Source organism: Spinacia oleracea, chromosome 6, assembly GCF_020520425.1.
Source record: "Spinacia oleracea cultivar Varoflay chromosome 6, BTI_SOV_V1, whole genome shotgun sequence".
Classification (NCBI taxonomy): domain Eukaryota; kingdom Viridiplantae; phylum Streptophyta; class Magnoliopsida; order Caryophyllales; family Amaranthaceae; genus Spinacia; species Spinacia oleracea.
Window position 1 is genome coordinate 107,811,965 of NC_079492.1, and position 25,316 is coordinate 107,837,280.

General features: G+C 33.7%; 2 protein-coding genes across 2 annotated transcripts; one reads left to right on the forward strand and one right to left on the reverse strand.

The window, feature by feature from the left end:
- Positions 1 to 12,739: 12,739 nt before the first annotated feature.
- LOC110800974 (dof zinc finger protein DOF2.4) lies at positions 12,740 to 15,092 on the reverse strand. Its single transcript, XM_022006286.2, has 2 exons — positions 14,741 to 15,092; positions 12,740 to 14,499 (listed from the first exon to the last, which is right to left on the reverse strand). Exons 1-2 carry the CDS (start codon positions 14,789 to 14,791, stop codon positions 13,225 to 13,227), a joined length of 1,326 nt encoding a protein of 441 aa, XP_021861978.1. The 5' UTR covers positions 14,792 to 15,092; the 3' UTR covers positions 12,740 to 13,224.
- Positions 15,093 to 18,598: 3,506 nt separating this feature from the next.
- On the forward strand, positions 18,599 to 20,151 carry LOC130463463 (uncharacterized). Its single transcript, XM_056832597.1, has 3 exons — positions 18,599 to 18,602; positions 19,123 to 19,202; positions 19,690 to 20,151. The coding sequence occupies exons 1-3, from the start codon at positions 18,599 to 18,601 to the stop codon at positions 20,149 to 20,151; spliced, it is 546 nt and encodes a 181-aa protein (XP_056688575.1).
- The last annotated feature ends 5,165 nt before the right edge of the window (positions 20,152 to 25,316 follow it).

The following is a 25,316-nucleotide window of genomic DNA, read 5'->3' on the forward strand; positions in this document are numbered from 1 at the left end:
GGTGAAACTCAACGATATAAGTAAGGAGTCCTTTTATGTCGTGGCAAAATCGATAGGTTTACCTAATAAGTTCTTAGACGTGCCTATCAACCAAGAGTAGTTTCTAGACTATTAGCAAAAGGCTTTTGCTTACCTAAAATGTTTTAGAATTAAGTCGACAAACTGTGCTTAATTCTTCAATGGTTTTAGGGTCTTGGAATCATTTTATTCACACCTGCCGGAACACATAATTCGAATAAAATGCTAATGACTTGTTTAAATTGCATGATTGCTTTAATTTTCAAGTTATTATTCATGATAAATGTTTAGACTTTGCATGCTTCAATGTATGTTTTAATTATTTTTATAATTAAATATCTTGCACTGCAATAAATCCTTTTAGAAAGGTAACAGTAAATTTCCTCGATTGGTAGTGAATCCAATAACGATTCACGAAAATGAGAGAAAGTGAGCAATTTAAAATGTACGTTTCTTTTAGCGACTTTTATGGTTGTTTTCGAATATCAAAATCGAATGGCAAACCAATTGGTGCTTGTGAATTCAAAATACAATGTAGTTTTGAGATCATAAAGCATTGAGTTTAATACGCTCAGCTTTACCAATGGTTAACAACCTAATATCTTTGTCCATTTAATTCTCGAATGAGTCTAGTCCCTAGACATTCGAATAGATCGATGCTTAGAGAACTTTAGAAGCTTCTGGTTAGATCATCTAGTTGAAACAAAATATTCAACATAAATTAAAATGGTAAAGAACCTTGTTGGTGACATTGGACATGTCTAACAAAGTATAAAAGTCAACACTAAAGAATTCAATTCTTAAGACTATAAGAAAAGGTACAAGAAATAGAAAAACGAGGAACAAATGAAAGGAATTTACGATTTCGTTTCTACCTATAAGTTTATGTTTAAAGAGAAGTGACCTAGCAATCAAACTTCCTTGGTATCATATACCGCTTGAGGTTCTTACTTCGGTAATAACTCAAACAATGGAAGCTAGGATACACTAATGACCTACAAGTGGGAAATGAAGCATGGCAATGCTACATTAGTTGTAGGGTCATCTAGTTTGTTTTAAGTCCTTTCAAAGGCTGGAACTAAATGGCTATTTTGTTCCATAATCAGCATACCTAAATTTCTGCTTCAAACACAGAAAGACTCACATTCAGAAGAACAAAAACAATGCATGTTTGTTTGTTTGTTTATTTGAATAAAATGGTCAATTACAGGTTGAGTCAATATGCTTGATTAAAACAAACAACTCTTTAAAGAACTTTACTAGGTTCAAATCAAACCCTTGATTTGAGTTCCATTAATCTTTGGCATTGTTGCTTAGACCATATCAACAAGTTAACATTCATAACCTCTATTTTGATGGACTTTTTGAAAGTTAATTGATTTCTAGATCAATTTAAGACGACTAGTCTTACTTGTTGAAAGTAACAAAAGATATGAACTATTGTTAGAACGCCTAGACAATAGAGTTCAAAGCTAAAGAAAGATTTTATGACTTTATTATTTCACATGGATTTGAGTGAATATAGGTTTATTTACTCAAAGTGATATAAGTTTGAATCTGTTTGACTAGTTCAAAGATTCAGAAGTATAAAATCCACTTGGCAAGAAATCATAAAGATCTAGGTTAGATCATGTTGATGATTACTTGAGACCAAATATGATCATCAATGTTTGTGTGTTGTAATTTCACAATCTAGGTCCATAAGATATGGCATATCTTAGTTGGAATAATCGAAGTCAATTGGTACTTGATTCGATTAATGATGAATCATAAAAACTTTTCCTATAATTTCTAAAACAAAATGCTCAACTACCACCAAAATAAACCAAATTCGTCAAAGCTATTGAAAAGTAATTTCAGAATAACTTTTCATAAAATATATCTAGAGAGTTGCAAAACTCAGTGGGAGCTTAGTGTTTGTCATTCGACAAACTAAGGCCCAAGTATAGATATATGTTTCATTGTGATTTATTCAAATGAGACACAAGGGTATTGTTTCTACCACGAATTTTTGAGAACATAATGTTTGTTTGCTCGAAATAATGTCCTTTTGGAGATTCGTTTCCAAAATGACAAGTGGGAGAAAATAGACCTCGAAAGTCTTCGAGGCAAACAACAAACATAAACGGACATTCCGGAGGCTTTTCGAAGTGCTTCAGAAAATCCGAACTTATTCTATAAGGACTTTACAAGTGGCTTTAAAGAATAGACATCTCTTAGAAGACCTTACAAGTGCTTCAAGGAGAACAGAATATTCAAAGGAATTTTAAGTGGCTATTGATATTCTATTGTTTGATGTTCTATACCCTTGTAGGCATAGAGTTCAAGTCACTGAAACTATGCAATTCTTCTATTAGATAGTGAAGAAACCTACAACTTGCAGTCAAACTATTATCATGTAGATTAATGAGTTTGTGACTTGTAAGAAAGCTATGACGAAACCCAGATTCCCTAAAATGGTTAGAGGCCATATATAGACTCAAATGTTTTAAATGGTTAGAGGCCATAAAACGTACTCAATGTTTTGATGACAAAATTGAAATTTTGTTGATTTGCAAGAATAGTTTCACACCTATTGGTTGCAAGTTTGTTTTAAGGATAAAAACCATCAAACATGAAATTGTATTCACACACAAAGCTAGATTAGTTGTTAAAGGTTACAAGCAAATTCATGGCATGGATTGTGTTGAAACCTCATGCATAATCATAATGCTCAAGTCTATAATTCAAGCAATGATTGCATATTGGTACATATGACAATTGGATGACAAAACGTATTCCTCAATCAAATGATGGAAGAAACTATGTACATGGAATGTCATAGGATTTGTGGATCCAAATAAATGCTTGAAAAGAAAGCTAGCTTACGAAATCTAAGTACAGATTTAAGCAAGCAATTGGGAGTTGGAACTGTATTTTAATGAAGCTAATAAGTATTTTAGTTTCATAAAATGTACATGATTCTTATAGATATATAAGAAGTTTAGTGGGAGTACATAAAACTTAATTGGTCCTATGTGTATCACACACATATCTCTCTATTGTAAAATAACATTCAAATGCTAATGACTTAGATTTGAGATTATTCATCAATAATGGACCATGGCGAAACTTAGTACATACTGGGTATTAAGATCTATTTACAAAGATCTTATGATATTGTTTTGGATTAAGTAATGGCATTTACTAAATCAAACACGAAAGTCTCCATTGGAGATATTCGACCCATGTGAATAAATCTAAGTAAAGGATTTTTGAACTATGTATAAGCATTTACTAAGTTAAACATCAAAGAGTCTAAATGAGATTCTTAACCTATATTATATGTCAAAGAATTTAGCTAAATTTAGTATCTACTGAAACTAGATAAGCTAAAGTTACATGAATAGAATTCAATTGGGAATTATTCTGCAAAAGAATTTATCATGTATGATATAATATGAGGATCGCCAAAAACGTATCGTATGACTTTAGGCATGACGAACATATACCAATCTCTATTGATCTAAGTAAAGATCAACTAGATTGAGATCAAGAAAAACTTATGGAACTTAAAAAGGTACATAGGAATAGTTCTTGATTCAAGGAAATAAAGATATGCTAAATATTGATGCCACACGCATAAACACTGGCAAAGGATCAAGCAAGACCCTTTGGAGTTAACCATTGATAAGGACGAGCTATAGAGCATCGTGTTTTGAAATGGCAACATGGATTGGAGACCATGAGTTGTTGCGTGGGAAATTAAAATATTAATTTCTATGTTCTAAGATACAGCTGGAAAGTCTTCCACATGTCTGTGAACTGCTTGGATAAGTAAATCCAAACAAAGCATCACTAGCAGCCTAAACAGTTGAAGTAAAAGTACTTATTGCCTAAGAAGCAATAAAACAGAGTTGTTTATATTAATGAGTTCTTCATTGAACTTGGGTGGATCACATGTCTGCTAACTTGATGGCTCTTCATTGCAAAATGCGTAGAACCACTATCGAAGTAAGAAAGACTAGATCACATAATAAACAAACTCGAAAAGATCTTATCATCATATCTCGAAGAACATTCGATGAAAAGGATATTAAGATTGGCAAAGCATGATAACTAAACCTATGCAACAAGTGAGAAACAACACTCACATTGTAGCACTGGAAATCAAGCATAGCTTTGAATTCCATGAACAGTTTTAGAAGACGGGTTTGAGGCCCATGGTTGTAAAACATTGGGGTTGAACATTTATCATATATGAAATGTATTTTTCATATTCCATTTAATCTTGGTTTAGTATTAAATGATGAGTCCCTTCAATTTGACGATATATTCAAGATAGACTGTCAGGACCAGTCCTGTGACTAAGAAATGTCTATCAAGTGAACTTGAATGTCAAAGGTTGAAAATGGTCCCTAGTCGGAGTTTTCTATAAAATTGGACGCATAGAAAACGTTAGACGATTAGAATGCAAGATGACTAGTAGTTCTGTTTCTTGAACTATGTGGACATGGCAATGTCATAATCATTTGCATAGATACTTACTTTGGGAAGACTAGTATCGGACAAGACCTATGAAACTTTACTGTAAGAGATGAAAGTCTGTCATAAGTAAATTTCATTAAATTATTAGAAACTAAATCCTCAATACCTGAGTGATTTGAGATTACTTGTTTGAGAACTGGTTGCTTTGACGTTGACCAACCGTCGCACCGTAAAAGGAGGCTATAAAGGCAACGCTCAGGTAATCACCTATCAAACGAAGTCTAATCTCAAGATCGCAAGATTGGGATTGTCCTCCCATAAATCGGGATGAGATGCTTAAAAGTTGTACAAGGCCACTCGGAGAGCTAGAAACTGTGAAATGCATGGCCGTGCTCGGATGAATCATAGGCTATGATTATCTGTTTATTTGATCAGTTGAACTCTGAAACCGAGAAACACCTCTGGACATAATAAGGATGACAACTCTTACCTTATGTTCAAGAGCAAGCATCGAGCGACAAAGGAATTAGGAAATGCACACTTGTCCTTAAGGACAAGTGGGAGACTGAAGGAAATAATGCCCTTGGTCCAAGTATGCATTCTATGTTAAGTCTAATAAATGCGGTTCAGTATTAATTAACAAGTTAAATAATTCAGTGAGATCAAGTGAGCTGAATGCCTAGCTAGAGGCCGCTTCAGTTCAAGTGGAATTAATGATATTAATCCACAGCTTACTCTTGACTGAACCCGTAGGGTCACACAAATAGTACGTAAACGGATCAAGTATTTAATGGCATTAGATACTCCATCTATGGATATTCGGAATCGACGGATCTTGGTTTCAGTGGGAGCTGAGATCGTCACAGGCAAGAAATGAATACTCCGGAAACGATGATATTGCCGGAAACGGAAATATGGATCGTATCGGAAATATAAATATTATCCAAGTCGTAGATGTTGCCGGAAACGGAAACATGGTACGTATCGGAAAATATTATCGGAAATGGAAATATTACCAGAATCGGAAATATTGCCGGAAACGGAAATATTGTCAGAATCGGAAATATTATCGGAATCGGAAAATAATTCCGGAAACGGAAATATTAAATATTTGTTCGAAACGGAAATTGATTCCGGAATCGGAAATATTAAATATTGTTCGTATCGGAAATGAATTCCGGAACCGGGAATTTAATCGGAAGCGTATCGTACGAATTAGCATCGGACGAGGCCTGCCGGACGAAGGCCCAGCACGAAGTCGGGCTATCGCCCAGCAAGCCAAACGCGCGCCCAGCCAAGGCAGCGCCCAGGCCCACCGCAAGGCAGGCCCAGCGCGCGCCTAAGGCCATGGGCCTCGCTGCGTGGGCTGCTGCTCGCACGCACGCATGGGCGGCCCTCGTGGCTGCCGTGTGTGTGTGTGAGTTTGTGTTCATGCACGATTCCTAAAACTATTAGAATTAGTATATGATTAAATTCCTATTCCTAAAAGGATAAATTAATTAATTAGAGTTCTTATAGGATTCTAAGTTTAATTAATTCGTATCCTACTAGGATTCCAATTCCCTTTCCATAACTCTATAAATACGTGCCTAGGGTCACATATTTTAGAGATTATTCAAGTATTCAAAGTGAGTTTTTGAGAGAAAAATCAGACACATTTCTTACCTAAGAGTGCCGAAAATCTTTAGTACCTTAAGGGCGATTCTAGTTGGTCAATCTTAAGGCGGATCCGGACGTGCTGTGGACTATCTACGGAGGGACGACACTTGGAGTCCTAAAGACTTGTTCTTGTTCGGTTCGGGCGCAGCTAGGGAAGGCACGCAACAAAGAGTATGCATCTAAACTATGCTATATGATTATGTGTAAATAATATGTATTCCTGGCTAAATGGTTTTTCCGCATGATTTATGAATTGTCATATGTATCATAACCTAACATTCGGATTGTCACGGATCGGTCTGTTATCGGATTTGGATCTTAATCGGATCAATATTAACGGGTTGGGTCGGATTCGGGTTGAATATAATCGGACCGGATCGGATTTTGGATCTTAACTCGCGGATTCTAAACGGTTCGGATTCTAAACGGTCGGATAAACCCATCGGGTTCACTGAGTCGGATTGAGAATTGACAACCCTAATTCCACTATATATGTAAGTTGTAACCCATAAAGGCTCTAATCCTTAGCTTTCTACTAAGAGGCTTATTAGGGCTCACTAAAGAGTAAAGATCTAAAGTATATGCTCGTTTCTGTCGGCAAAATCTAATTCGCATAATTGAAAATATCAAGGCTGTTTTGTATTTATTAATTATTTTATTGATTCTGTTCTTGTAATTCTATGAGAATCGAACCTAAGTTCTAGTCTCGAAGAGTTCATTACAGATTCAACCGTATGCAGAGAAAATTACACTGTACTTTGTATCACTCCAGTGCCTCGATCCACACGCACCAATTCTTAAATGCACTTGGTCCACACTAAATTTATTGTGAACCATGTCTTAAAATAAAGTCAACAACTTGTTCCCAATTTATTTTGGCATTTTATTAAGATTATTATGATAAAAATGTAAATTAGTATCGTTGATACATGTTTTGTGCTTAAATAATGTGATTTTAAGTCACGATTCGCTTTTAAAAATATAGGGTTACTATGCTTCAAAAAATGGTTACTATGTCTAAGAATTTTGGTGTTTAGTTTATTATAGTTACTATATGAACAATAAAGGTCACTATGAGTGTCAAAAAGGTACTAGAGAAGACTATAAATTTTGGGTCCACACTAATATTATTGTGGACCAGGTCCACCCAAGAATAATCCATCTATTACTATGTTTATCACTCTATCGGTATCTGATACATCAATTTCTTTACTGTTACGATAGCAATGTTATGTTAATTAATATTTGGATAAATGGTTTTTTATCACCTTAAAAAATCAAAAAAATTATTTTTTACCCCCTAAAAATTAAAATTTGTATTTTACCATGTAAGAAAAAAAATTAAAACTTGTTTTTTACCACCTGAAAAATGGAATAATATATGAAAATGTTGTGTAGGGCTACAATAACGGTAATACTTCTTGTATGTTCTATTCTTCAACGATTTCAGGTATTATAGTCTCTTCTCTTCCCCAACTTCTTTATGTTCCACGAATTTACATAATTTTTCACCTCCATTAATTCACAAAACAAACAAAATTTAATGGAAGTAAAAAGAGAACGGTGAAAAAGTTAAAGAAAATCACACAGGGAGTGTAAAGAATTGGAGGGAAATTGAATTACGTAGCCATACACAAGTGTTTCATCTACTTTTTCGCTTTCAGGTGGTAAAACACAAGTTTTAATATTTTTTAGGTGGTAAAATACAAGTTTTAATTTTCTAGGTGGTAACAACAATTTTTCGAATTTTTTAGGTTGTAAAAAATAATTTGTCCTCAATATTCAGAGTCCTAAAAGTCATCTATTTAGTCTTTCTAGGGTAATTATAATATACTCCCTTCATATTTTAAAAAGATATACACTTTGACCGCTACGTAGTTTTAGGAGAGTGAGTTGAATTTATTAAAATAAGAATGAACGTGGGGTAGTGGGTTGAATTAATTAAAAAGATATACACTTTGACCGCTATGTAGTTTTAGGAGAGTGAATTGAATTTATTTAAATAAGATGAATGTGAGGTAGTGGGTGAATTATTTATTATAGTAAAAAGATGACGTGTGTAAATGTTGGGATCATTAAAGAGAGAAATATCTCTATTATATATAAGTGAAGAGCTAAAATTCCCCCCACACTTATAGAATAGAGAACATAATGAAAACCTTCCCAACAGGAAAAGTCAAAATAAGCATTTTAATCAATCTAGCCCCTTAAATGAATTCTTACCATTTTAATCAATCTGTTTATATACCAATGATGTCTTGGCCTAGTGGTTAAGACTGAGGGCCTGTGTACAATGTGTTTCAGGTTCGAATACCCCCGCCCCCATTTGTAATTTATATTGCCCTTGTGGCTCATTCGCACCAAAAAAAAATAAAAAATCAATCTGTTTATATGCGTTCAACTCTATCTAACTTATCTATTTCTTATATTCGCACGCATCGCATTTATATTAAATTATTTACATGATATTTCAGGTTTAAATGTAATAACACTAGTCTGTTTCTTATATTCGCACGCATCGCGTGCATATAAGACTAGTTAATACAATTGGAAGTTGAGACCAAGACATGTCAAAAAAAGAAAGTGTCAGAGTATCTCTTTTTAAAATACGATCGTTTAAGGAAAATGTATCTCTTTTTAAAATACGGAGGGAGTACTATATATACGTTGAGAATTATTGAAAAAGTACTAAAGATCGCAACTGCTTTTTATTAGGAAAAATTATTTTCTGCCATCTAAATAAATAAATTTTTTATTTTTTACCAACTACAAAAAAAAATAGAACCTGCGTTTTTACTATCTGAAATTGGAAAAATAGACGAAACTGTTATGTGGGGGGCACAATAACGGTAATATTTTTATTTTATCTTTTCCCACGATTTCATGTGTATATTTAACTCTTTTCTCTTCCCCTACTTCTTTTTCTTCCATAATTCACATAATTTTCCTCCTATTAATTAATTTACAAAAATCGACAAAATTTAATGGAAGTGAAGAGATGATAGTGAAGGAGTTAAAGAAAATCGCATAGGAAGTGTAACAAATGAAGGAGAATTGAATTATTAGTAGGTTCCGCATAACAATTTCATACTTCTTCCGTTTTTTAATACTCGCAACTTTAAATCTTTTTGCATTATTCATATATTTTACTTTGATTATTATCATTGATTTATAGATAAGATAAATATAGTCATGTGAGATCTTGTTAGATTTCTCTCAATGTGTATTTTCCAAATATAAACTTTTATAATATTTGTTTTAAAAGAATTAAAGTTACTCCCATCGTATTTAATTAAAAGATACACTTTCTATTTTTGACATGTTATGGTCCTCCTTCCAATTATATTAATCTTTCTATCTCTTGTGGTCACTACATTTACTCACATACTCTTTTTACTACAATAAGCAATGCATCTACTGTCAATTTCTTACAATAAATAATAAATTAATACTCCACTTTCATCTTATTTTAATAAATTCAACTCACCCTCTTAAAACTATGTGCCGGTTAAACTGTATTTTTTAGTTAAATACGAAGGGAGTATTAATAAACAAAGTTGTATAGTGGCATGTGTGAAATGACTAACGTTGCGAGTAAAAATGAACGGAGGAAGTATATTTTTCCGTTTTCAGGTGGTAGAGGAAGTATATTATTAGATTGTAACATTACAAGAAATTGTACTATTAACGACGGGAAATCCCGTCGCGAAAGGCCAATAATCGTTGATTAACGACGGGATTTCCTGTCGCGAACCCGTCATAAAAGGGGGCCGCGTTAATAGAAAATCCCGTCGTAAATCCGTCATAAACCCGTCGTAAAAGACATTTGCGACGGTTATTCCCGTCATTGTTTGGTTGTTAGCCCCGTCGCAAAAGGCTTTTGCGACGGGATTTTTGACCCGTCGTAATTAGGTTGTCGTTAAAGATACAAATTCTTGTAGTGTAATTTGGTTTTGGATCCTCTAGAGTTTTAAAATAACTCTTCAATGTAGAGTTTGATGATATCAACCATTGAATAAAAAATCAATGGTTCATATATTATCTTTCCAAAATTCTTCCTATTTTTTCTCATCATATGAGCCATTGATTTTAAAATGTATGGTTTAGATACAACTCTACCTTGTAGAGTTAGAGTTTTATTAAAACTCTAGAGGATCCGGACTCATATTAAATAGGTTTCCGGGGCCCTTTGATTTTGCTGCTTTAATTGAACAAATTAGCAAACCATAAATTAAATATTGTTGGATCAACAACGACGTACACACTTCACTTTATTACCTGCTCGCTGCTCTCTCTTATACCCTTTTAGTTAACCATTTACGCTCTTCCCCATTTTTAGCAACCCAGTTTTTTGGTCTAACTGTTATCTTCATATCCCCACAAGAGAGAGAAAGAGAGATATATCATATATGGTACTGTCTTGGTCCTCGTTAAAGAAAAGCAAAATCCAAGATTCCTCATTTCTCCCTTTTTAGACCCATATAATACACCCATTGCCACATTGCCACCCATTTTTTTGTTTTTATAATTCTGTAATTATCAACTTTATTTATTAATTTATTTATTTTAATTATTACATACGTACTACTCCAATGTAGGATGTCTTATGAATTAACTAAAATAAAAAAAAGAAACAAAGAATATAACTAATGAATGCATATACATATACTATATCCTTGTATGATTTACCCCATGTAAACTTTCCCAAAGTTTGAAAAAGATTGAGTCAAGTTTGAACAGCAATGTGAGAAACATTGCAATTATTAATCGATTAGAGAATTCAGAGTTAGAGGAGGAATGCAATGAGCAAATTTGGAGCTTCAGGTCCCAGCACCAATTATATGAGATAACTTAATTATGAAGTATATACCCTTTTTTGACGAGGAAACATTTATAAGATTCTCCTTGCCAACTCTATCACCATTCTTTACTACTACTACTACGACTCAAAGTAACACTATTTGTCTCGTGTTTACATTTAAAGATATTGTGTAATTATGAAATTATATAGTACTCCTTAACATGTTAACAGTTTAATTGGAACTGCTGCACGACAATCAAATCACAATGAAGATATAGTGATTCCTTATTTTCATAATTATCAACTTAGCACGTATTTTTATGTAATTAAAGTGTGAATATTCTAAAGCAATGCATTCATTTTTACTAGTGAAATTACCCACAAATCATGCAAGTTACTAAGTTAACTACGGAAAAGGCTACATGTACACCTTGTGTACAAGATTCTCTTGTACACCACCATTAATTTGTTGACATATCATCAAACCACTAAAAAATAAGAATGAAAGACAATAAATATGACATTTCAACCAATAGAAAAGCATGGTGTACAAAATGCCTTATACAGTAGGTGTACATATATATAGTAGGATCCGTTAACTATCACATAATCGTCTCCTCTTGAATCTCGTATAATTCGTTCATGGACATTTTATTTTCCCTTTCCACCCCTACATGCATCATCATCATCATCATCATCATCTCCCCCTCAATCAAATTAAAGCTAAATCATTGATGAACAATTCTAATTATTATTTTATTAGTATTAACTGAAAACATAGTTAGTTGGAGAAGTCTGTTGACAGTCAACACTGATTACTACGTACTCACTCACTCACTGCATACGAGTACTAGACAAACAATGTAAGAGAGAGAAACATAGATTTTATGTTGCATGGTTTTGAGTGAAATTTTGGCGTTTTTCTCTTCAAAATTTGTTGTAAAATAAGTTGTTCTTCTTCGGCTTTCACACTCATGACTCATCACCAAACAACAAACAAGTACTTGTCCCTTAAATAACTATCATCAAATCCTCCTTATTATTACCAAATTATGACATTTTCCTGCCATTTTTTGGCTTCTAGATCTCTACCATGCAATAACTACTTGTCCTTACATTCTCCGTACACCAATCATTTCTTATTCATGCATATACCTTGGAATCATCTCAACGTCTTAATAACCATACCCTCTCTCTCTTGTTAGCTAATCTATCTCTGTTAAAATTCCCCTTGAACATTGTGTATGTGTAGATATCTATATATCTATTTTCTCGAGCTTTGTAATTAACTTCTATTCATTTTTTTAAAGTACCAATCTTGTTATATGTAGTACTTCAAGCCTAGACTTTGACGAAACGAATATCTTTGATTCATAGAATGTGTATACTTTTTTTTTTTTTTTGCTAGGCAAGCAAGATCGAATAATATTAAGCTCAAAACAGATTTACAACCTAAACTAACTCAAGGATGAAACAAACCAACTAGGTTGGACCATTCCATCAAAGAGATAGAAACAGAAAGCTATCTGTTTACCATGTAATGTTGTTCCATATCTCTTAGTACTACCTAGTACACCTTAATGATACAGTATCTTTTTTCATGGTTAGTTTAATTTGGCTATACGATCATCATGCACATATACTAGTATAAGTTATATTTAAGTAACACAAAATACACTACCTCCATCCGGATTTAGTTATTGTATTTCAATTACACAAGTTATTCCGAGTGAAAAGAATAAATGCAATACTTAAAAACGGATTGATTTTAAGGGTTCTTGATGTGTACATAGATGAAGAAGTAAATAAGATACGTTAGTTTACATTATAAATTAATTAATAAAATAATAGTTTATCATCAAAGCTAAGAAGGATTAATATAAAAGTGATACACACCCCACAATGAAAATACAAGCACCATACATCCAACAAGAAATTGAAGGAAGAGAAGGAAAAAAAACAGAAAAGTAAAGTAAGAACATTAAAAAGAGCTTAGAGTATATGTGATCACGTACTAACTTGTAGTAGTATTAACTCATCATGGCATTGTACGCGAGAGGGAGACGCCAAAATGATATGCATCTCAACCTCAACCCTAGCTCGTGTTGTCATGATGAAAGAGTGATGACGGTCGTGTCGGTCGATCGAAAATCTTGGCTGGATATATCAATGACTTAATTATATCGATCAGCTTCTTCCCAAGAAGCCCAAGTTTTAGTCAGACAAACAATTTAATTAATTAAGTAGACCAACAACTTAACGTACCCTAGTTATGAAATTCATAAGAGATGGCTAGTGGAAGAAGAGTTAAGGCCTGAGAGATCGGTCCACATGCTAGTAGCACCAGCTGAGTTGTTGTTGTTGCCAATGTTACCACCCCAAAATTGATGACCCGTTGCATTATTATTATTATTGTTGTTATTATTTGGATCTGAAGTTGAAATTCCCATGAATTGTTTGGCTAGATTTAGCCTTTGCGCATCACTCTCCGTCTTCACCGGTGCGAGTTGCGACATCATAGTAGATGGGCAACTCTTTTGCAGATTATTAACCTGATCATCATTCTCATTCTGTTGATTTTGATGTTGATGTTGATGTTGATGTTGATGTTGATGCTCATCATCGTCGTCGATTCCTTGTTGATCATTTTGAAAAGAGGATGTGTATAATCCAGCACCAGCTGAAGAACCAGGGATTTCAAAACCCCCTAAGAAGTTAGGGAATTGATGTACTTGTTGTTGATTATTAACTGAATTCTGGTTTAGTTGAGGAAAATCCAACTGATGTTGATGATGATGATGATGATGATGCTCATTTCCAACTCCACCAGACAACCCTCCTAATCCTCCTAGAGGGTGATGAGGAGGTGTGTTGAGGCCCCCACCAAAACTCAGACCTAAATTTCCCATCCCTAATTGAGCTATGTTTTGTAAAGATGCCATGAACGACGACATCCCCCCTGACCCACCTCCGCCTGAGGGAAGCCCGGTGAAATTAGGGCCAAGACCACTTGTACTAACTAAATCCATGTGTAGAGGTATTCTCTCCCCTCCTACCATCCCGATTCTGGTTGGAGAGGAGAGAGAAGATTTAGAAGACGAAGAACCACTACCACCACCACCACCACCTCCTCCTCCGGAGGACTTACTAGAGGATCTTTTGTTCCTCCTACAACCACCACCCACAGGAACGTTCCTAAGGGCCCCACCACGTGTCCAATACCGCCTACACGACTTGCAAAAGTGTCGGGGCTGTGTAAGGCTATAGTTGTTGAAGTAGCAGAACTTGGTGTTTGAAGAATCACACCTCGGACACTTTAGTGGAGCTTCTGGTGGGGGGATCTTTGCTTGGCGTGCTTTTTCCGCCATCGAGTTAGGCCGCATAAGTTGTCCTCCGCCACCACCACCACCCATCCCCATCGGAGATTGGCCGGGATGTTGAGGTATAGATGGTGGTTGAAGGAGATGTTGTTGATGATTTTGATGATCATGGTTGTTATTTCCAACTGAACCATTGTTATTATTACTTTGGAGAAGTTGCTGATGATTAGGGTGCTACAAATAATGAAATAACAAACCATATATTAATACAAACAAGCACCCAACTTTAAATGGTGAGGTATATTCAATTATTCATTAATGGAATTGAAAGATATATATCATAACAAAGAATAGGGAATAGGGAATAATAATCTCTCATCAACTTTATATTCATCTTTCTTTTTTGTTCCTCCTTGCAATACAAGCTGAAATTATGTAAAAAAGAAAAGAAAAAAAAAAAAGAAGCAGAAATTACCTGTTGCCAATTGGGAGGATCTAAATAGAGTGGAACTGAAGAGAAAACCATAGTCTCTCTTTTATTAAGGTATTTATTTTTGGGTGAAATCTTTAATTGTTTCTTTCTTTCTTTCTATCTTTTTAAAAATTTAGGTTCTTTCTTTTATAAAAGGTTGATGGAAGAAAGAAGAGAAGGTGGGTTCTTTTAATTTGGGGGGGATATGGTGGAGAATCAAAGTATACGAGAAGAAGATAAAACCACCAAAACAGATTGAGAGGATATTTGAGAAAGCAAACCAAACCAAAGCAAAGCAAAGATGGAAAGGGAGAGGAGAAGAAAGCTTATTTGCTAGTTAGCTATACAATTAAGGGTTTTTGAGTGTGTGTTTTCCCCTTTTTATTCTCCCTCTTTTTGTTTTTATTATAAAACCAACATAATTTTATTTTTATTATTTATTCTTCCATTCTCTTTTCATTATATTATTATTTTTTACTTCCTTAACCTCGAAGCTTATTAGTGATGCTTTCAACTGTCAACATGTACTACAGTATGTTGTATTAGTATTAGCTACTTACCTAGTGGTGCTGCTACTTGTACCTTTCTTTTTTTTTATGTGGATACTCGTACCTCACCTGTTAATTTAGAGCTTGATATATACTCCGTATACTCTAATTAAAATTCAAACTAAACGAGATAGATTTATCACTACATGCATATATCTTAATTTAATTGGTCGAAACAACTCCTTTACCAGATAATTCAATGCAAATATTTATTGGGTTGTTAACGTGTTATTATAGGGTAGATATGTGTGTCTGATGATGACATTGTCATGTTGTGCTTCATTTTAGGGTTTCAAATTAAAGGAATTGAAATAACTCTATCACCGGAATAATACAATAATACAATTACTAGTTGGTTGGTTCCGCTACGTGTGTATGGTGGTGATGAGCTTATTAAGAAATAGAAGTGAAATTGTTGCATTTTTAGGGTTTTACTACTTCACTACTTATATAAGATCTCCAGTTATAATCTGGTCGAAACAACGTACAACGTACTCTTTTTACCAAATAATCCAGTGCAATACTTATGGTTGTGGGTTCGCTAAGTGTCTTTGGTAGTGTTATTGTTACAGTACGTGCATTAATTTCAGGATTCAAGTCTAGTTAATACCTCTGGTTTACATGGTTGAAATAACTCCTTTACCAGATAATCCTGTACAAGTACTAGTTGGCCGGCCGGTTCAGCTACGTCTACGTGTGTCTGGTGTTGATGAGCTTATTAAGAAATTAAATTAAAAGAAAGTTGATATGATGAGAGAGAAAAGGGGAAATCGAGGGGCTGCTTTGCCCCCTCATGCATGCAAGGAAGAAAGAAAATAAAAGTGAGAAATGAAGAGAGAGATTATGATGATGATGATTGTGTTGATGTGTCCCCCATTGGCTATTATTGGTGGGATCATCTCACGTAATCAAAATACACCATACAAAATTGTTATTATCAACAAATTTAACAGTGCTGTAATCTGTAAATATATTTAAATCTGGATCACCTTTTTTCTTGTTAACATAAGCTAAGTAAGGCGATTATGATTTGTAATTAAATCATATTTAATTAATTAATTGTAGAGTACAATACTAATTAATTAATTGCTCTTTATTACTGTATCTGGTGTAGGAATATGTTTTTATGGTGCAAAGTGCCATGCATTTTGTGACCACAGACGACTGCCCCACATAACTCAGGACACAATATAGCTTTTATAAAATTAAAGCTATGCAAACAAGTAAGGCCGGGTCTTCAAATTAAAGCAAGGAATTACAAAAAAATTTGCAAAGTTAAAAGTAGAATGAATGAAGAATGAAGAATGAAGAATGAAATTAAAGAAGTAAGGGAAGTTGAATAAAAACAAAAATAACCCTAATTTTTTTTCCAAAGTTTTGAATGAACTTTAAGAATCAACATTTTTTCTCCCAACATATATAAAAGCTAACTAATTAATACTATGAGAGAGAGAATATAAGGGTGAGTAAAATGGGTACTATGTAATACTCCCTCTATATTTTAAAAAGAGAAGTACTTTTTTTAAACGGTTGTATTTTTAAAAAGAGATACACTTTCCTTTTTTATTGACATGTTTTGGTCCCCACTTTCCATACACTTCGTATTAATATTTCTCTCTTTCTTGTGGTAACAACACTTACTCACATAATCTTGTAACTATAATTAATAATTTATCTATTACCCCACTTTCATCTTATAATAAATTACACTCATTCTCCTAAAATTGTGTGCCGATCAAAGTATATCTCTTTTTAAAATACGGAGGGAGTACTACGTATTTACGTAATAGCTAGCGAAGGATTCTGCTGACTTAGTTACTAAGAATTGAACTTCTTTACATGTTATCATGGTGAATTTATAATTATATTGATTTACATAATAGGCAAATTTGTCAAAAACTACCTTATAAAATATGATTTTTGCGAAAAACTACCTTATAAAAAAAATATTGTAATAAACTACCTTATAAAAAATTTATGTTGTAAGATACTACCTTTTCCCAAATTACGAACGTTTGATTGAAATTTCGGGATTGACTTTACCATATATATGTCACGTGCCATTTAATTACGTCTTTCCCGTTAGATGTCGCGTAATATGCACCTAGTAAAGTCAACGTCGTAATTTTGAATTAATGCTCATAATATGGCCAAAGGTAGTATCTTACAACATAAAATTTTTATAAGGTAGTTTATTACAACATTTTTTTTATAAGGTAGTTTTTCGCAAAAATCATATTTTATAAGGTAGTTTTTGACAAATTTACCTACATAATATGTGACTTTTTCTTAGAGTCCATTTGTTTTGCATCTAGTTTTTTAATCATTTTTAAAAAAAATGAAACGCTAGAATGAAAATTATTTATTTCTAGATTCCATATTCCTTTTTTTCGTTTAAATAAAAATGAAATGACTAAAAAGTAAAATATACTCCTTATCATGCAAAACAGGTCCATCTACCATTAAAAAAATATTTTTTAATGGTGAGGATAAAAGTAATTGCAAACTTGATCCGTCCTTGTTCGAAATTGTTTTTATTTTTCAATTTCCGATCTATTTTTTTAGTAAACTAAAAACAAAAAATATAAATTTTATTTTTATAAGTTTTCAAAATCAACCCATACATATGTTTTTTTGCTAAGTGATTACATTCCATTCATTTCTCAACCTTCTAGGAAGGATTCTTCTCAACCTAAACACCTTAATTAAAACTGTCAAGACCATAATTAACCTTATAATTAACAACCTTATATTCCTATAAAGTATTACAAACCAATCTCTATCTTCAAAACCAACATATTACTATAGGTATCATTGTTCTTTTTTAGTGCGTGATTTAATCTAATTCATATACATATATGCTTTCAAAATTATAACCTCAAAAACTGAAAATTGACAACGATGTCACATGGAACGTTACCTTTTAGTAGTACTAAGTATGACGTAGGATAATGTTTTTACTACACTAATACTTCCTTCGTTTCTTAAATATGGCACTATTTTATTTTTTACATTATTCACACTACGACTTTAGCCACATTTTATGATGTACACGTAAGAAAAAATGTAGACATATAGGGTCATTTTAGATTCGTATCGATATATATTTTCTAATATCAATATTTTATAATTTTTACTTATACATAATTTGAGATATTAAAAGTCAAAGTAATATGTTGTAGCAGTATAAGTCAATCAATGTACAATATTTAAGAAATAGAGGAAATATTGAAGTTATTAAGATTATTCCAGTTTAATTAGGAAAGAGAAATTCTGAAAACAGTAAAATTTGTGAATAGAAAACAAGAAAATCATGGGTATGATGCGAGGAAGTAAAAACACATACCTGATATGTGTGTCCAAATACATATCAGAACATAAGACAAAATAGGAAAAAGGACAAAAAAAAAATTAAATGGTACTTTTCTAAACACAAATGGTACTTTTTTTTACAGAATGGTATTTTTTTTTTACAGAATGGTACTTTTTTTACATGAATGGTACTTCCTTTTTTGTCTTTTAGCTATTTGTCTTTTAGTTGATATGTGTTTGTTGTTGCATGCCCGATATCCGCCTCGACGCACTCGGTATGATGCCCTTATACCAAAGCCAGAACTCCAAAAGCAAATAAATTAAAGTAGGATCAACGTGGCACCCTATGTGCTCGTCCTTAGGGTGAATGGATGGGATTGGGGCGATGGAGAATGTTCCTTAGGTATGTTGTATGTTGTATGTTGTATGTTGTATGTTGTATGTTGTATGTGTACGTGCTTTCATGCAATTTACGTATCATATTTATTATTGCCTCACTTTTTATTACAATACATACTTTTTCAGTTTTCTCCCTTTCCTTTTTACGTCTCGTTGATTCATCAATATTAGTACCAGTTAGTGGCAGAGCCAAGATTTCACGGATGGTGGGTCATCATCGTACGCCGCTCACCATATAATCATTAATCAATGCATAAATTAAAAAGGATACTTTTTAAAAAAATTGATTCCGAAAGTAACAAGTATCAGTTATTACAACCAAATTTCAAAATTACAATTGTTCTCTACGACCCATCATAAAACCTCTCCATTCATCTAATCCACTATCTTCCTTAACAATCCAACAAACACCAATTTCTACAACCTATGTTTCCACTTTCCAGCATCAACATAACTAATTAACAACATTAATAAAATTCAAATTCAATTTTCTCATTAAAATTCAATAAATCAAATCCAAAACCCATTAATTTCAATAAATCAAATCTAATAAAATTCAATAAATCAAATCCAATAAAATTCAAATCCAAAACCCATTAATTAAAATTCAATAAAATTCAAATCCAAAACCCATTAATTTCATTTCCATTTCTCTGGACAAGGAGTGTGGTTCCTAAACACACTCTTGTGCAGTCTGTTGGATGTAATACTTGGCCTAATGGTCAGTCTTACTCCATTTCTCAAGTGTACAAAAAGTTGCTCCCAGAGGTTGTTCCACCTTACTGGTCCACTTTTATCTGGACAAGGAGTGTGGTTCCTAAACACAGGTTTATATTATGGCTGGCTATGCTGAAAAGACTCCCTACTTGTGCAAGACTGTTCCATATTGGCATCAGTGATTCTGATGCCTGTGTGATCTGTGGGAATGCAGCTGAAACTCAAGACCATATTTTTGGTTCTTGCACCTATGCCATAGGTTGCTTCTCTGCTGTCATGCAGTGGTTACAGATTCCTTATAGAACTGTTGGTCTGGACACTTTGTGCAGATGGATTAGAAATGGTTACAAAGCCTCACAGTGGAGGAAGCATGTTCTCCTTGTTGCAGTTGCTGCCACAGTTTACATGATCTGGCAAGTAAGGAACAAAGGGTATTGAGATCATAAAATTTGTAGGATTGATAAAACTGTACAGCACATACAATTTCTTGTAAAAAATAGATGCACTTATACAATAGGAAAGAAGATTAGTCGTGTAGATAGGGAGTGGACTAACTCCCTATAGAGTGTTTTTGTTCTTTATGGTGTTTTCTTCCCCAAGCTCTTCTTTAGGGTCCCTCCTAGAGGGTTCGTTTTGTAAGAGCTAACCTATGGGGCGTGTGTGTTTTGAGCCTTCTAATATACTTTACTCTTAACAAAAAAAAAATTTCATTTCCATAGCTCAAATGCTCAATCATTGTCAATTTATTGTTAGGTTATGATACATATGACAATTCATAAATCATGCGGAAAAACCATAAAGCCAGGAATACATATTATTTACACATAATCATATAGCATAGTTTAGATGCATACTCTTTGTTGCGTGCCTTCCCTAGCTGCGCCCGAACCGAACAAGAACAAGTCTTTAGGACTCCAAGTGTCGTCCCTCCGTAGATAGTCCACAGCACGTCCGGATCCGCCTTAAGATTGACCAACTAGAATCGCCCTTAAGGTACTAAAAATTTCGGCACTTTTGAGCAAGGAATGTGACTGAATTTTTCTCTCAAAACTCACTATGAATACTTGAAAACTTGTTATAAATTGTGAACCCAGGCCACATATTTATATGGGTATGGAAACAGAATTGGAATCCTATTAGGATACGAATTAATTAAATTAGAATCATAATGAAACTCTTATATAATTAATTTATCAAATAGAATTAGGAATTTAATCATCAAAACGAATCTTGTACGTTTTAGGTTTCGTATGTGAACACAAACACCCACGCACGCACAGCAGCCCACGAGGGGCGCCATGCGCGCGCGCGCACAGCCCGAGCATCGCAGCCCACGACTGCCGCAGCCTTGGGCGCGCGCTGGGCCTGCCTTGCGGTGGGCCTGGCGCAGCCTTGGGCTGGCGTGTTATGGCGCGTGTTTCCCTTGCTGGACGTGGGCCTGGCTTCGTGGTGGGCCTTCGTCTAGCAAGCTCGTCCGATGCTAATTCGTACGACGCGCTTCCGATTAATTTTCCGATTCCGGAATTCATTTCCGATACGAACAATATTTAACATTTCCGATTCCGGAATTAATTTCCGTTTCGAACAAATATTTAATATTTCCGTTTCCGGAATTATTTTCCGATTCCGATAATATTTCCGATTCAGAAAATAGTTCCGTTTCCGGCAATATTTCCGATTCCGGCAATATTTCCATTTCCGATAATATTTTCCGATACGTACCATGTTTCCGTTTCCGGTAACATCTACGAATTGGATAATATTTATATTTCCGATACGATCCATATTTCCGTTTCCGGCAATATCATCGTTTCCGGAGTATTCATTTCTTGCCTGTGACGATCTCAGCTCCCACTGAAACCAAGATCCGTCGATTCCGAATATCCATAGATGGAGTATTTAATGCCATTAAATACTTGATCCGTTTACGTACTATTTGTGTGACCCTACGGGTTCAGTCAAGAGTAAGCTGTGGATTAATATCATTAATTCCACTTGAACTGAAGCGGCCTCTAGCTAGGCATTCAGCTCACTTGATCTCACTGAATTATTAACTTGTTAATTAATACTGAACCGCATTTATTAGACTTATCATTGAATGCATACTTGGACCAAGGGCATTATTTCCTTCACTAACCATTTTAGGGAATCTGGGTTTCGTCATAGCTTTCTTACAGGTCACAAACTCATTAATAGTTTGACTGCAAGTTGTAGGTTTCTTTACTATCTAATAGAAGAATTGCATAGCTTCAGTGACCTGAACTCCATGTTTCTTCACTATCTAATAGAAGAATCTCATAGTTTCAGTGACTTGAACTCTATGCCTACTTGGGTATAGAACATCAAACAATAGAATATCAATAGCCACTTGAAAGTCCTTTGAATATTCTGTTCTCCTTGAAGCACTTGTAAAGTCTTCTAAGAGATGTCTATTCTTTAAAAGCCACTTCTAAAGTCCTTAAAGAATACGTGTTCGGATTTTCTAAAGAACTTCGAAAAGCCTCCAGATTGTCCGTTTATGTTTGTTGTTCGCCTCGAAGACTTTTGAGGTCTATTTTCTCCCACTTGTCATTTTGGAAACGAATCTCCAAAAGGACATCATTTCGAGCAAACAAACATTACGTTCTAAAAAATTCATGGTAGAAACAATACCCTTGTGTCTCATTTGAATAAATCACAATGAAACATATATCTATATTTGGGCCTTAGTTTGTTGAATAACAAACACTAAGCTCCCACTGAGTTTAGGAACTCTTTAGATATATTATGAAAAGATATTATGAAATTACTTTTCAATAGCTTTGACGAATTTGGTTTAGTTTGGTGGTAGTTGAGCATTTTGTTTAGAAATTATAGGAAAAGTCTTTATGATTCATCATTGATCGAATCAAGTACTAATCGACTTCGATCATTCCAAATTAGATATGCCATATCTTATGGAGCTAGATTGTGAATTTTACTACACACAATCATTGATGATCATTCTTGGTATAAGTAATCAACAACATGATCTAACCTAGATCTTTATGATTTCTTGCCAAGTGGATTTTATACTTCTGAATCTTTGAACTAGCCAAACAGATTCAAATTTATATCACTTTGAGTAAATAAACATATATTCACTCAAATCCATGTGAAATAATAAAGTCATAAAATCTTTCTTTAGCTTTGAACTCTATTGTCTAGGCGTTCTAACAATAGTTCATATAGTTTGTTACTTTCAACAAGTAAGACTAGCTTGTCTTAAATTGATCTAGAAATCAATCAACTTTCAAAAGTCCATCAAAATAGAGCTTATGAATGTTAACTTGTTGATATGGTCTAAGAAACAATGCCAAAGATTAGTGGAACTCAAATCAAGGGGTTGATTTGAACCTAGTAAAGTTCTTATTTTTAAAGAGTTGTTTGTTTTAATCAAGCATATTGACTCAAACCGTAAATGACCATTTCATTCATATAAACAAACAAACAAGCATTGTTTTTGTTCTTCTGAATGTGAGTCTTTCTGTGTTTGAAAACAGAAATTTAGGTATGTTGATTATGGAACAAGATAGCCATTAAGTTCCAGCCTTGAAAGGACTTAAAAACAAACTAGATGACCCTACAACTAATGTAGCATTGCCATGCTTCATTCCCACTTGTAGGTCATTAGTGTAGCCTAGCTTCCATTGTTTGAGTTATTTACCGAAGTAAGAACCTTAAGCGGTATATGATACCAAGGAAGTTTGATTGCTAGGTCACTTCTCTTTAAACATTAACTTTTAGGTAGAAACAGAATTGTAAATTCCTTTCACTTGTTCCTTGTTTTCCTATTTCTTGTACCCTTTCTTATAGCCTTAAGAATTGAATTCTCTAGTGTTGACTTTTATATTTTGTTAGACATGTCCAATGTCACTCCAACAAGGTTCTTTCCATTTAATTTATGTTGAATATTCTGTTTCAACTAGATGATCTTACCAGAAGCTTCTAAAGTTCTCTAAGCATCGATCTATTCGAATGTCTAGGGACTAAACTCATTCGAGAATTAAATGGACAAAGATATTATGTTGTTAACCATTGGTAAAGCTGAGCGTTTAAGCTCAATGCTTTATGATCTCAAAACTACAGTGTATTTTGAATTCACAAGCACCAATTGGTTTGCCATTCGATTTTGATATTCGAAAACAACCATAAAAGTCGCTAAAAGAAACGTACATTTTAAATTGCTCATTTTCTCTCATTTCCGTGAATCGTTCTTGGATTCATTACCAATCGAGGAAATTTACTGTTACCTTTCTAAAAGGGTTTACTACAGTGCAAGATATTTAATTATAAACAATAATTAAAACATACATTGAAGCATGCAAAGTCTAAACATTTATCATGAATAATAACTTGAATATTAAAGCAATCATGCAATTTAAACGAGTCATTAGCATTTTATTCGAGTTATGTGTTCCGGCAGGTGTGAATAAAATGATTCCAAGATCCTAAAACCATTGAAGAATTAAGCACAGTTTGTCGACTAAATTCTAAAACATTTTAGGTAAGCAAAAGCCTTTTGCTAATAGTCTAGAAACTACTCTTGGTTGATAGGTACGTCTAAGAACTTATTAGGTAAACCTATCGATTTTTCCACGACATAAAAGGACTCCTTACTTATATCGTTGAGTTTCACCAAAACTAACATGTACTCACAATTATTTGTGTACCTTGCCCCTTTAGGACCAATAAGTAACACCTCGCTGAGCGAAAACTATTACTAGATTGATGTAAAGGATATCCAAGCAAGTGTATATTTTGGCATGGCACCTTTTAACTCAATTTTTAAGTTTGGAACTTAAGGCTCTTACTATGTTGGTTAGATTTTAAGTGAACTAAAATCCTTAATCATGCAACATAATCAAGCCACAATCTCATGCATAATTAAGACATATTTAAAGCAATAAATAACTTAAAGCATGCATAAGATAAATGTGATCTAGTATGGCCCGACTTCATCTTGAAGCTTCAACTTCAAAGTCCGTCTCGAAAATCTCCGTGGGAGGCGCCATTTTCTTCAAATAGGATAAGCTATAATTAAACTAATTACAACTATTTGATGGTACGCAGACCATATTTGAATTGAAAAACAATTTTGGTACTTTAGACCAATTACATTCAAATTAATGGTACGCATACCATATTTTCTATCCTATTTGGGCCATACTAGTCATTTCATAACCTGCAAAACAGTACATATACAATATATACCATTCACCCATTCATTATCATGAATGGCCCACATAGCTGGTTAGTAAAACACGTTATGCATCACATAAATATTTGCAGCAATTAATCAAGGGCAACAATAATCTACAAATTATTCAGTCCTTATTAATTCTAATCAAGTTGTTTTAACCTTAAGGATTTGTAGACCTAATCAAGAGTTTATGACTAAAATGCTCCCACTAAAACCAATAAATTCATATGCTTTACTAATTTTAAACATAAAAATGTATTTCTAGTCTAACCGGAAACATACAAATTTAATTAAAATTTAAAGCTCATATAAATTTATAATTGAATCCACATGTTTAATTTATTTTCAGTCGTATTTAAATTAATTCATGATTTTAATTTTA